Source organism: Chiloscyllium punctatum, chromosome 42, assembly GCF_047496795.1.
Source record: "Chiloscyllium punctatum isolate Juve2018m chromosome 42, sChiPun1.3, whole genome shotgun sequence".
NCBI classification, from domain to species: domain Eukaryota; kingdom Metazoa; phylum Chordata; class Chondrichthyes; order Orectolobiformes; family Hemiscylliidae; genus Chiloscyllium; species Chiloscyllium punctatum.
Window position 1 is genome coordinate 3,782,580 of NC_092780.1, and position 14,886 is coordinate 3,797,465.

At 44.3% G+C, this 14,886-nt stretch overlaps 2 protein-coding genes across 5 annotated transcripts in view; one reads left to right on the plus strand and one right to left on the minus strand.

Annotated features, from left to right (window-relative positions):
- LOC140465654 (sorting nexin-11-like) overlaps positions 1-14,886 on the plus strand; it is a 132,443-nt gene that overhangs the window by 61,614 nt on the left and 55,943 nt on the right. The window lies entirely within an intron of this gene.
- Positions 1-14,886, minus strand: part of LOC140465651 (uncharacterized) — a 52,271-nt gene that overhangs the window by 9,225 nt on the left and 28,160 nt on the right. The window contains exons 4-6 of the mRNA XM_072561230.1: positions 8,196-8,330; positions 4,295-4,453; positions 2,026-2,211 (exon numbers count right to left, since the gene is read on the minus strand). Of these exons, the coding sequence (XP_072417331.1) occupies positions 2,026-2,211; positions 4,295-4,453; positions 8,196-8,330 (480 nt within the window). The remainder of the gene's footprint in view (positions 1-2,025; positions 2,212-4,294; positions 4,454-8,195; positions 8,331-14,886) is intronic.

Sequence of the window (14,886 nt, forward strand, 5' to 3'; positions counted from 1 at the left end):
CTGGAGGCCTGTGACCAGTGGAGTGCCACAAGGATCGGTGCTGGGTCCACTGCTTTTCATCATTTACATAAATGATTTGGATGTGAACATAAGAGGTATAGTTAGTTAGTTTGCAGATGACACCAAAATTGGAGGTGTAGTAGAGAGTGAAGAAGGTTACCTCAGATTACAACGGGATCTTAATCAGATAGGCCAATGGGCTGAGGAGTGGCAGATGGAGTTTAATTTAGATAAGTGCGAGGTGCTGCATTTTGGGAAAGCAAATCTTAGCAGGACTTATACACTTAATGGTAAGGTCCTGAGGAGTGTTGCAGAACAAAGAGATCTTGGAGGGCAGGTTCATAGCTGCTTGAAAGTGGAGTTGCAGGTAGATAGGATAGTGAAGGCAGCATTTGGTATGCTTTCCTTTATTGGTCAGAGTTTTGAGTACAGGAGTTGGGAGGTCATGTTGCGACTATACACTACATTGGTTAGGCCTCTGTTAGAGTATTGTGTGCAATTCTGGTCTCCTTCCTATAAGAAAGGTGTTGTGCAACTTGAAAAGGGTTCAGAAAAGATTTACAAGGATGGTGCCAGGGTTGGAGGATTTGAGCTATAGGGAGAGGTTGAATAGGCTGGGGCTGTTTTCCCTGGAGCAGCGGAGGCTGAGGAGTAACCTTATAGGGATTTATAAAATTATGAGGGGCATAGTTAGGATAAATAGACAAAGTCATTTCTCTGGGGTGAGGGAGTTCAGAACTAGAGTGCATAGGTTTAGGGTGAGAGGGAAAAGATATAAAAGAGACCTAAGGGGCAACTTTTTCACGCAGAGGGTGGCACGTGTTTGGAATGAGCTGCCAGAGGAAGTGGTGGAGGCTGGTACAATTGCAATTAAAATACATCTGGATGGGTATATGAATAGGAAGGGTTTGGAGGGATATGGGCTGGGTGCTGGCAGGTGGGACTAGATTGGGTTGGGATATCTGGTCGGCATGGACAGGTTGGACTGAGGGGTTTGTTTCCATGCTGTACATCTCTACGACTCTACGACACTGCTTTGAAGAAGTATAAAGTTAAAAATCACACAACAGCAGGTTATAGTCCAACAGATTTATTTGGAAGCACTAGCTTTCGGAGCGCCGCTCCTTCATCAGGTGGTAAGGTGCGGCGCTCCGAAAGCTAGTGCTTCCAATTAAACCTGTTGGACTATAACCTGCTGTTGTGTGATTTTTAACTTTATACACCCCAGTCCAACACCAGCATCTCCAAATCTTGAAGTATATAAGTGTCCTTCTCATTGTTCTGCCCAATATTTATCCAAACAGCATTATAAAAAAGAGGCTTTCTAGTCAATTTCGATTTCTTGTTTGAGCTTATTGTGCACAAACTGACTGCCTCTTTCTCAACAGTGATTGCATTTAAAAAAATACTTTATTCACTGTAGACTGTTTGGAACATAATGAAACTGTGAAACGTACAAGTTTTTTGTGTATATCAAGAGTGATAAATCTTTCAGCATGGCTGGAAATTATCCTTAAAATCCTTGTGTCGAGTTTTTACAGCAGGACTGTCCTGGAGAGGAAAGATAGCTCAAGCATCCTCTTTCCAATTACCAGCCACTTTCTTTAAGCCCTCTCCACTGCCCCCTCACATCTAACAATGATATTGCATGCAATCCTGTAATGGAACATCAATTCAATAATTTGTTTAAACGTTGGAGATTTCTGACGGAGATTCAATACTACCAACTGAGTCCAACTGTTGCTTCAATATAATTCAGTTTGTTGTATTCCCTAAACTACAGAAAATAAAATATTGAGCTCCAGGATCTCAATCACTTAGATATGGCTTTAGAAAGAAAAGAAAGTTGAATTTATTTTCTATCTTTCACAACCCTCTGCAGTGTACTAGACTATTAGTTTAAGTGTCCGGAGTGGGTTTGAACCCTCGACTTTGATTCAGAAACAAGCATGCTATTAAGCACTAAGCCATAGTTGAAGCACAAGAGAAGGGTTTACAGTAAGTGGGATTGTACAGTGACCGTACCTTTGTAAGAAGGAATGCTTTGGCTCTGATGCTGTTTGGACAGGGACTCTTCCTCTTGCAGTAACTGCTCGTGTTTGCTACGCCCAGCAGTTGTGCGATAAATTGGAGTCCTGGTCCTCATGATCTCATCCGAGGCATTGTCTGAGGGGCGTGCTTTGGGTCTGTGATCTGCTAAATCTCCTGGCCCTGTCAGGTAGAACATACTTGCTTTTGAGTTGTAGATTTCTACAGGCAGATGAACTACTGCATATTTTATCTGCATTTTCCCTCAATAATGATGACCAGCAGTGAATATTAAGAGCGATGGGAAATTTACCGTTCTAGTATGCTTCTCTTTCCCTTTCCACTCCAGTCTCTTTCTGAGGTAAGTTTCTCAGTGCCACTTTTCTCCCCTTTTCAAAATTTATTTGAAGACTGGGCTTGGATTTATTGCCTATGCTTAATTGCCCTTGAGTAGGTGGTGGTATGCTGCTGCCCGTATGTTGTAAGGGAGGGGGATCCAGGCCTCCAAGTGTCCAACACCTCACTCATGAGGAAGGCAGTGAACTGGTGATCACAACCAAACCTAATCCTTGTCTCAAGGCACCTGGATGCCCTTAGGTTTCGATAGTGGTCGCTGGAAAGCATGAGTAGGAATTGGGGCTCATTTTTGCTTTCTATAACCTCAATAGTGTGAAGCTTATGTGAGGATCCTTTTTATATCTCTAAATAGCTATTTTCCCTCCATTCAGCTGTGTAAGCTTTGGTTTTGAGACTGGATATTTGATTCTGAGTCAGAAGCATTTTGAATCCCAATCGAGAGACTTGAGCACATAATCAACCCTGACGCCCCTGTGAAGTATCAAGGGAGTGTTACACTTTGAAGGTGTCCTTTGAATGAGGCTTTAAACTGAGGCATTTGTCTGTCTGTTCAAGAGGTACAAGATGGCACGGCCAAAATGACTCAATGTTATCATCTGGGGATAGCCTAGTATTCTCACTGGACTGTTAATCCAGAGATCCAGATAATTGTCCTGAGGACCCAGGTTTGAAAGCCACTAAGGCAGATCATGGAATTTGAATGCAGTAAAAAAGTCTGGATTTAAGAGTCTAATGATGACTGTGAATCCATTGCCAATCGTTGGAAAAAAACCCATGTCATTCACTAATGTTCTTTAGGGCAGGAAATTGGCAGCTTTCTAGGTCACATCCTACATGTGACTACAGAACCACAGCAGTGTGGTTGACTTTTAACTGCCCTCTGAGCAGTAAATGAGATATATCTCATCCCGTGAATGTTTTTTAAAATTCCTTTTCTCAGTTACCAATTATCTCCTTAAATTCCCGACTGCACCCTCACAAGTTCCAAAACCTTTGTCATCATGATGGGACCAATTTAATTTTTTAGTTGTCTCTGCTGCTTTTCTTTTTTTCCTTTCCTTTACATCAGGCTAAATCTTTCCCTAGCTATGAACTCCCAGTTGACCTTAATTTCATAACTCCTGCCCTCTCCAATTACACCTAATCCACAAGACTGGCATCAGGTTTCTTCAGCCCATTCCCAATAAACCCTTAGATCTACAAACTAGCTGATATCGTAAACGATTGCCTCTCCCTGTCTAATGTACAACCATCACTGCCTTCCTCAAGAGCCCACCTTAAAAATACACCTAAACATGCAAAATAGGAGCTGAAGTCAACCATTTGGCCCCTGAAACCTGCCCCACTATTCAACAAGATCAGGGTGGATGTGTTTGTGTATCAGATTCCACATTCCTGTTTACTCTTACCTAACAATAATCTATCCACCACTGTCTTAAAAATATTTAATGACTCTGCCTCCACCATCTTCTGATGGGGACAAAGCCTCCTGCTTGCCCACCACCTTCTGAGGCAGAGAGTTCCAAAGTCTTCAACCTTCAGGATTCCAGAAGTGAGGCTTTCTCTGCAACTACTTGTATGAATCCTTCAGGCCAACCCCACCTCAGTAGCCTTAACTAAAATCAGAAAAGGACAGTTTTTGTAATTATAATAATGGTCCTGGTCTTGAGGATTGTTTCTGTGATTTTGTTTTGATTTCCCAGGTAAACTGTTACCTTGTCTCCCAAGGAGTCACTAGAAGTCACTGTTTTTGCATTAGTTCGAACAAACCAAAGCACTTATGCTCATAAGATGCTCTACTTGTTAATGAGAAATGGTGAATGAGCAGAAACAGTGCTGTTTTCCATTTGATTGTAAGTTGGGCTGCTGCGAATACAGTAAGTAAAGATCAAAGCCTAAAAGGTCTTACCTCTGTAGAATGAGTAACTGTGGCTGGCCTTTTGAGGGCTCTGTTCTTGCTTGATTCGTTTTACACTATGATGGGAGCTCGTTACCCGATGACTCACAGGCTGTGTCAAAGTGCCTTCATCAGATGAGGTGTCTGATGAGTCGGAGGTGAACTGTTGATCTGACGGGATTTTTGATAGAAACAAAAATTGGGAGACTGCTGTAATTTTTGGGAAGTTCAATAAGTTCATAATATTTTCTTCAAAAATAGATTTAGAAAGGTGGAAACCCTGATTAGTGGGTCGTGTTTTAATCACTGAGTCTTTTCCACTCCAGTACCATAAGCAGAAAATCTAGGCCCATCCTCCCAGTGCAGCAACAGGGAGCACTATACTGTTTGAGGTGCCATCTTTTCAGCAGTAGGTAAATCAGGACCCTTTCTGCCACCTCATGATACCATGCTGCTATTTCAAAGAACAATTGAGTATTCACTTGTGTTTAGGTTGCTATTTGTTTCTCACATTGTACAGTAAAACCGTTTAAATTATTTGACCAGTATCTCTGTTTGTAGGTGCACAGATTGATTGTTGCTCTTCCTACATTACAATGTCAGAAGTCACATGATAACAGGTTAGAGGCCAGCATAAACAGAAATTGCTGGAAATAGGTCTAGCAGCATCTGTGAAGATAAATCAGAGTTAGTGCTTCGGGTTCAGTGACCCTTCTTTATCACCTTATTTTTGATTTTTTGTAATTATCTCTCTACCTTAATTATTTGGATCATAGGTCATCCCTTCACTTGCTATTCAGCCTGTTGACATTCCATTTGTACTCTTTTAATATTTTTAATTACCTGGAATTATCTTGCAGTGATCTCTCTGCGTATAAATTCTGTGCCTGTGCGCATCCCTCTACTTCACCTGATGAAGAAGCAGTTCCCCAAAAGCTTGTTATTTCAAATAAACCTGTTGGACTATAACCTGGTGTCATGTGACTTCTGACTTTGTCCACCCCAATCCAACATTGGCACCTCCTCTACATTACAACTGTGATTCGGTTTAAATGTAATCAATTAGCTGTAAAACACATGGGGATGTCCTGAGGTTGTGAGAAGTTCTACATAAATGTAGGTCTTTCTTTCAGAAAATTAGAACATCAACTCCAATTTTGGTGTTACGTTTACAAATTCCCAAATAATGTTCTCTTGTACTGCATGTAAAATGTAACATAGATTAATTTGCCATGTTTGCGAACTGCTCCAGTGCTATCAGTCTAACAGTTGACATTCTCTATTGTGTGTCTTGGACATCTAGAGATACCAAAGGAAGTTTATTCCTGTCCTTTTTTCACTTGTGCTGCAAGTCTTGTTCCACGTGTTTTTGCAGCTTTGACTAAAAACAGCTATTCAGCTGGGTGAGCATCACAACTCAGGAAGATTTATCCTTGTTCACTGGTCAGGGCAGAACATTTAATTGTGTCTGAGATGAGAAGAACAAACACAGTCTGCTAGTCCCATTTGTCTCGAGATAGCAATGCTGACACCTACTTGAGTCCAGCTGACTGGTTAAATTGTGGACTTAATGAACTATCTAGGATGACCTTCAAACGTTTTTGATCAATATTTTTCTGAAATTCTGAATCATGTAAAGGTGTGGGTTGCACTTTCATCCTCAGATATGAGTGCCAACTGCCACCCTCTCTCTCTCCGCATGCCCTTGGAGAGTAATCCTATTACATTACCCAAGAGACCCGTGGATGCTTAATCATTGAGTTTGCAGTAGATCTCCCTCCCACCCACCCCCCACCCCCACCAACCCCGTACCCACGGGGATACATTCCAGGACCTCCCGCCGAAGCCCAAAACCGTGGATAGGCACAAACCCATTCATTTAAATGGGAAGTATACCTTCATGGCAGCCTCCTGGTCCCTGATTCCGGAACATTCCCTGTAATATGTTACAGCCACGGGTAACTGAAGCTGCAGAAACTGGATCCGCGGTTACAGGGATCACAATGTATTCAAGACAGATTGCAAGAATTTTAGAAACAAAGATGTTTTGAAGATGGGACTAGAACAGCAAGATGAAAGTTTAGGCAGAATTTTATCTCTAATCTTATTCAATGTAGCCCCTCCCTTGTAAATACGAACCCTCTATTCAAGAAGGGAGATAGGCAGAAAATCAGAAATTATAGGCCTGTTAGCTTAATGTCTGTCATGAGGAAGGTATTAGAATCGATCGGTAAGGAGGTTATAACTGGGCACTTCAAAGAACTCAAGGTAATTGGGAAGAATCAGAATGGTTTTGTGAAAGGGAAATTTAGTGATTAGCCAACTCATTGGAATCTTTTGGAAGTGTAACAGGTACTATGAATAAAGGAGAACCCATTGATGAATATTTTTGGATTTCCAGAAGGCATTTAATAAGTCTCCACATAAAAAGCTATTGCACAAATATGGAGCTCCTGATGTAGGGGGAGCATTTGGGCATGTATGGAAGATTGGTTCACTGGCAGAAAATGGAAACTATGCATAAATGGGTCTTTTTCAGTTTGGCAGGATGTGACAAGTGGATCCATGGAGTTCTGTGCTGGGTCCTCCACCTTTTAGAAAAATTTATATTAATGTCTTAGATGAGGCGAGCAAAGATAAGGCAGATGACACGAAGATCGTTAGGAAAGTACATAAAGAAGATGACATACAACAGTGCAAGCCAACTTAGAGTCATAGAATCCCTAGAGTATAGAAACAGGCTGTTTGGCCCAACAAGTCCGCACTGACCCTCCAAAGAGTAACCCATCCCCCTGCCCAATTATCCTATTCTGACCCCTGACTAATGCAACTAACCTCCATATGTCTGAACACCATGGGCAATTTAGCATGGCCAATTCACCTAACATGCACATCTTTGCACTGTGGGAAGAAACCCATGCAGACACAGGAAGAACATGCAAACTCCACACAGACTGTCGTCCAAGGCTGGAATTGAACCCGGTCCCTGGCGCTGAGAGGTAGCAGTACTAATCACTGAGCCGCCCTGCCACCTCTTGGATAGGTTAAATGAGTTAGCTCAGTTGGCAGGTTTGTCCTGTCGAGAGACACAGCATGGGTTCTGCGGGAATTGAATCTTTTTGTAACAGAAGTAGATAGATTCTTGTTGGATAAGGGAATCAGATGTCACCAGGAGTAGATAGGAATGTGGAATTCTGAATACAAATTGATCAGCCATGAACCTACCGAGTGGCAGAGCAGTTTTGAAAGATTGAATGGCCTATTTCTATTTCTAATTTTGTTAAAATCTCTTATAAACAACATAACACACTGGAAGGGTGAAATGGTCAACTCTTATTCCAATTTCTTCTGTCCTTCTGACTCAGTCTTGCACCTGACTGCTCTTTAACTTGTAAGTTATCAAAATAGTCATTTCCTGTGAACATATATCTGTGATCTCAGGTATAAATTCGTAAAAGAAGGAAGAAAATAACTTTGACCTCCCTCCGGAGAGTTTACTCTGAAGTGGGTCAGAGCGAGAGTTCCACTCCAACAAGGTTATCTGATACTTTCCTCGCACAATCCTCAACTTCAAGCTGTCTATAAAGGGTTGGGAATTTTCTGGGCAAAAAAAGCTTTTCTTTGTGTCTATGTATCTATCTATGGTGTAGTTATCCCTCATCCTGATCGAGTTCTGCAACTCCTTGGGCTAGTAATACCTGATATCACTTCTGCGGTGTATTTTGGACCAAGGCAGGAAGGCTTTTGTGGTGCAGTGGTAGCAACTTGACCTCTGAGCCAGGAGGCCCGGGTTCAAGTTCCACCTGAACAGCTGTGAATAATAACATCTATGAACAGGTTGGTTAGAAAATATCCAGACAAAGGCCAGAATCTTGCCTGTCAGTGATTTGCTTGTTATATGAGAAACTGGTACCTTTGTAAAGTTGATAGCTGTGGCTGAGGGAATCTTCCTCTGGTTTAATTTGATCTCCCTTGCTCTGGGTCCCTGCTGCTGGAATTTCATTTGATGTTCCGGGCATCTCTCGTTGACTTCTCAGATCTAATGGCGCTAGGAAGATCCAGGTAAAATGAACAGATAAGATCAATTGCATGTAGTCATGTTGTAACAACAACTTAAATTTATATAGCACTTTATAGAAGCATTATCAAACGTGTTTTGACACTGAGCTATTTAAGAAGAGGTTATATGACCAAATACTAGAAGAGGCACATTTAAGGTTTGTTGAAGGAGGAGACATTTAGAGGTGGAGAGATTTAAAAAGGGACTTCTAGAGTTTGGAGCTTAGGCAGCTGAAGGCATGGCAGGGTGCTCACGATCAAAGATCTTTTGTTTATTAGCTCCCTCCTTTTCTTCTATTTTCTTGCTTCCTTATCTTCCTGTTCTTTTTCCACTTCCTTGTTTTGCTCTACTCTACTCTTTTTCCCTACCTTCCAGACCCTTCCCTTCTTCCTTTACTTAGATCCCTCCCATCATTTGTCCTCCTCTTCTCCCTTTCTCTCTCTTGCCTTTCTTCTGTCTCTTCTCCTTTTTTCTCTTCCTTTTTTCCCTTGATTCCTTCCTTCCTTCCTTTTCTTTTCCATCCTTTTCAAGCCCTTTCCATTTTGTTCTCTCTCACAGGCAGACATTTTCAATAAAACTCTTGAAAGGTTTTATATCCAATATTGTTTAATGACTAGCAGTTCATTGAACCAAGTTAAAAAACATACAACACCAGGTTATAGTCCAACAGGTTTATTTGGAATTACAGGCTTTCGGAGCACTACTCCTTCATCAGATCGCTGTGGGGCTGGATCGTAGGACACAGAGTTTATAGCAAGAGATCACAGTGTTATACAACTGATTCGATGTATTGAACAAACCTAGATTGCTGTTAAATCTTAATCACTTCGAATGTGTTGCAGGTTTCGATTCATTAATGTGCTAATCCCAGAACTTCTTTCAAGTAACTTTCCTGAGATAATTTAAGATTTTATAAAAAAACTGACATCTCAGGTCAGACAATGCATTAGAGGTGTGAGGTTAGAGTCTGTCTCTATTCCAACCTTGAGCCAGACTGGTTATATTTCTAAAGCAGGAATTTATAAAATGTCACATAGACTGACTACCTACAGATTGTGTGCTTTTTGAACAAAATAGAATGTATCTGCAAATGCAAATTCACCCATACACTTATATGTGTGTGTGAGAGACAAAGTAAGAGTGTCTGTGTTTGTGGGAGAGAATGTGTGTGTGTGCTTGATAGAGTGTGCGCATATATGAGACGGGAGTATATGCCTGTGAGAGGGTGTGCGTGTGATTGTGGGCATGTATATGTGTCTGAGAGAGAGCATGTGTATGAGAGGGGGTCTGTGTGAGTATGTCAGTGTAATTGTACATAAGAGTGTGTGTGTATGTGAGAGTGTATAGTGTAGTGGGGTCATCTATAGTGTGACATGAACCATAGATCCCAGTTGAGGCCATCCTCATGGGTACCGAAACTGGCTATCAGCTTGGACTTCAGGATACGCAACAGTGCAGAGTGGCCGCGCAGAGGCTGATAGCCAGGATCGGTACCTATGGGATGGCCTCAACCAGGATCTTGGTTCATGTCACACACACACATATTCTCTCTCTCTCACACACATGTGCGCGCAGACACGCAGACCCTCTCTCGGACACACACAATCCCACGCTCTCATGCATCCCCTCTCACAACCACCTCAACCTGTCTACCTCCCTCCCCCACTCCAACCTCTCACCCGCACAACGCGCAGCCCTCCAATCCCTCTGCTCCAATCCCAACCTCACCATCAAGCCAGCGGATAAAGGGGGCGCAGTGGTAGTCTGGCGCACTGACCTCTACACCGCTGAAGCCAAACGTCAACTCGAGGACACCTCTTCCTACTGCCCCCTCGACCATGACCCCACCCCCCATCACCAAACCATCATTTCCCAGACCATACAGAACCTCATCACCTCAGGAGATCTCCTACCCACAGCTTCCAACCTCATAGTCCGGGAACCCCGCACTGCCCGGTTCTACCTCCTTCCCAAGATGCACAAGCCTGACCACCCTGGCCGACCCATTGTCTCAGCATGCTCCTGCCCCACTGAACTCATCTCTACATATCTCGACACTGTCCTATTCCCCCCTAGTCCAGGAACTCCCCACATACGTTCGAGACACCACCCACGCCCTCCACCTCCTCCAAGACTTCCGATTCCCCGGCCCCCAACGCCTCATCTTCACCATGGATATCCAATCCCTCTACACCTGCATCCGCCATGACCAGGGCCTCCAAGCCCCCCGTTTTTTCCTCTCCAGATGTCCCCAACAGTACCCTACCACCGACACTCTCATTCGTTTGGCCGAACTGGTCCTCACCCTTAACAATTTGAAGCCTCCCACTTCCTCCAGACCAAAGGGGAGGCCATGGGTACACATATGGGCCCCAGCTATGCCTGTCTCTTTGTTGGCTACGTAGAACAGTTGATCTTCCGTAATTACACCGGCACCACTCCCCACCTCTTCCTCTGCTACATTGATGACTGCATTGGCGCCACCTCGTGCTCCCGCGAGGAGGTTGAGCAATTCATCAACTTCACCAACACATTTCACCCTGACCTTAAATTTACCTGGACCATCTCTGACACCTCCCTCCCCTTCCTGGACCACTCCATCTCCATTAATGACGACCGACTTGACACTGACATTTTTTACAAACCCACCGACTCCCACAGCTACCTGGATTACACCACTTCCCACCCTACCTCTTGCAAAAATGCCATCCCGTATTCCCAATTCCTCCGCCTCCGCCAGATCTGCTCCCAGGAGGACCAGTTCCACCACAGAACACACCAGATGGCCTCCTTCTTTAAAACCGCAATTTCCCTTCCCACGTGGTTAAAGATGCCCTCCAACGCATCTCGTCCACATCCCGCACCTCCGCCCTCAGACCCCACCCCTCCAACCGTAACAAGGACAGAACGCCCCTGGTGCTCACCTTCCACCCTACCAACCTTCGCATAAACCAAATCATCCGCCGGCATTTCCGCCACCTCCAAACAGACCCCACCACCAGGGATATATTTCCCTCCCCACCCCTTTCCGCCTTCCGCAAAGACCGTTCCCTCCGTGACTACCTGGTCAGGTCCACACCCCCAAACAACCCACCCTCCAATCCTGGCACTTTCCCCTGCCACCGCAGGAACTGTAAAACCTGTGCCCACACCTCCTCCCTCACCTCTATCCAAGGCCTTAAAGGAGCCTTCCACATCCATCAAAGTTTTACTTGCACATCCACTAATATCATTTATTGTATCCGTTGCTCCCGATGCGGTCTCCTCTACATTGGGGAGACTGGGCGCCTTCTAGCAGAGCGCTTTAGGGAACATCTCCGGGACACCCACACCAATCAACCACACCGCCCCGTGGCCCAACATTTCAACTCCCCCTCCCACTCTGCCGAGGACATGGAGGTCCTGGGCCTCCTTGACCGCCGCTCCCCCACCACCAGACGCCTGGAGGAAGAACGCCTCATCTTCCGCATCGGAACACTTCAACCCCAGGGCATCAATGTAGACTTCAACAGTTTCCTCATTTCCCCTTCCCCCACCTCACCCTAGTTCTAAACTTCTAGCTCAGTAACTGTCCACATAACTTGTCCGGACTTGTCCTACCTGCCTATCTTCTTTTCCACCTATCCACTCCACCCTCTCCTCCTTGACCTATCACCTTCATCCCCTCCCCCACTCACCCATTGTACTCTATGCTACTTTCTCCCCACCCCCACCCTCCTCTAGCTTATCTCTCCACGCTTCAGGCTCACTGTCTTTATTCCTGATGAAGGGCTTTTGCCCGAAACGTCGATTTCGAAGCTACTTGGATGCTGCCTGAACCGCTGTGCTCTTCCAGCACCACTAATCCAGAGTCTAATGCATACTCTATCAAGCATGTGCACACACGTACTCCCCCTCTCTCCCTTTCTGTATGTCTCTCTCATACACACGCGCGCGCACACTCATAAATAAGTCTATGGAGTGAATTTGCACTTGCAGATACATTCCAGTTTGCTCAAAAAGCACAATCTGTCGGCAGTCATTCCATATGGCATTTTATAAATTCCTACTTTGGAAACAGAACCAGTCTAACTCAAGGTGGGAATACAGACAGAGTCTAAACTCACACCTTTAATGCATTGTCTAACCTGAGGTGTCATTTTTTTTACAAAATCTTAAATTCCCTAGGGAATGTGACTTGAAAGAAGTTCTGGGATTTACATATTAATGATTGGAAAGCTGCAACAGATTCTAAGTGAGTAAGACTCAACAGCTTCTCCTCGGATGCTGCCTAAACTGCTGTGCTCTTCCAGCACCACTAATCCAGCAATCTACGTTTAGAGTATGATGTTGGAAAGGCACAGCAGGTCAGGCAGCGTCTGAGGAGCGGAGAATCGACATTTTGAGCAAAAGCCTCCCTCACTTTCTCCTAGCAATCTAGGTTTGTTCAATTCATTCCTGTTGAAGGGCTTATGCCCGAATCGTCAATTCTCCTGCTCCTCAGATACTGCCTGACCTGCTGTGCTTTTCCAACACCACATTCTCAACTCTGATCTCCAGCATCTGCAGTCCTCACTTTCTTCTAGCAATCTGGTTTTGTTCAATACATCGCATCAGTTGTATAACACTGTGATCTTTTACTGTAAATTCTGTGTCCTATGATCCTGCCCCACTAGCTACCTGGCGAAGGAGCAGCACTCCGAAAGCTTGCGCTTCCAAATAAACCTGTTGGACTATAGCCTGCTGTTGTGTGATTTTTAACTTTGTCCACCCTAGTCCAACACCCGCACCTCCACTTCAGTGAACCAGAGGAGAGCTTAAGCCGGACCAGTCCTGTTCTATATAAAGCTAATTGTACACTAATGCTTTCACCCACTCTTTCTAATTGCCTTTTAATCTGTCCTTGCTGAAGATAATGGTTCATGCTGGATATTTACCAGATGCCAAACTAGAAAGTGAGAGTGAATAGGCTATTCAACTCCAAGAACAACACAGGTCACAGATAAACTGAATCATATCTGTCCCTGATGGTCGCACACATCCGCTCAACAATGTGATATGACGATGAAGAACAAGATCCTGGTTGACTTTCTTCTCCTTAACCCAGACCACTGAAGGTAGTTGCAACATCAGTACAGCTAAAATAATACAACAAGGAACTGTAGATGCTGGACATCTGAAACAAGAACAGAAAGTACGGGAGAAGCTCAGCATGTTTGGGCAGCATCTGTAAACAGAGAAATAAAATTAGTGTTTTGACCCTTTATCAGAACTGAAAACTGCTGGGGGAGCTGAGGTTGTGGTAGGCATGGGTCAAAGGAGATGGTATCGAGAAAGAGAGAAAAATGGGGAGGCAAACAAAGAGAAGCTGTGAGGAAGTAAAAGCTGGATAGGGTGCTAATGAGAAGTGTGAATGGTTGGCTATGCTGGGAGCAACCTCATACAAAACAGCACCTAGAGGTGTGGGGGTGAGGAACAAACATGAAGAAGGGTGTTTACATTTTGAAATTGTTAAACTCACTGTTGAGATATGAAGGCTGTCGGTTATCTAGGTGGAAAATATTTCCCTAGCTTATGTTCAGCTTCACTGGAGCACTGCAGCAAGCCTGCGAGAAAAATGTTGGCATGGGAAAATGGCAATGTGTAGAAGTGGCAGGCAACTAGAAGCTCAGGGTCATTTTTACAGACAGAATGTAGGTGATCCACAAAGTTCCTCAGCTGAGGTAAAAGGGAGACAATTCTGAGGCCACTTGCAGAAGATAATATCGTGAGAACAGATGCGTCAGAGAGGGAGAAACTGGGAGAATGGAATGGAGACCTTGCAGAAAGCAGAATGTGAAGATGCATAGTCAAGAGAGCTGTCAGAGTTGATCATTTGTAATGCATATTGGTAGCCAGGCTATCCCTGGAAATGGAAAGGGATGTCAAGAAAGAGAAAGGAGGAGTCACAGGTGGACCAGAGGAAAATGAAAGCAAGATCGAAATTGGAAGCAACTTTGATAAAGTTTTCTAATTCCAGGGGAGAGGGAAGCAGCAGCAATGATGTCATCGATATCCTTTAGAAAGGATTGTGTGGAAGGACCTGAGCAGGATTGGAACAAGGAATGTTCCTTATATCCCACAAAAGCGACAGGCAAAACCAGGGCCTATGCGGGTAATCGTGGCCACACCTTTGACCTGAAGAAAGTGAGAGCAGTTAAAGGAGAAGTTATTGAAAGTGAGGGCGAGTTCGGCCAGGGCAGGAGGGTGGTGGCAGAGGATGGGGATGCTTCAGGGCTTCTCTTAAGGAAGAAGCGGAGACCCCGAAGACAGAGGGATGATGGAGGATGGACATAGAGGGACTGCACATCCATGGCGAAGAAGAGATGGCTGGTGTCAGCAAACTGGAAAGTATGAAACTGGCATAAAGTATTAGAAGATTCGCAGATGTAAGTGGGAAGGGACTGAACAAAGGAAGAAAAAAATGTGTCAAGGTAGGAAGAAATAAGTTCCATGGGGCAGGACTATAGCTAGTGAATGATTAATTTTGTGTAGGCCAGGGGTTGAATACAAAACTGTTCTATTC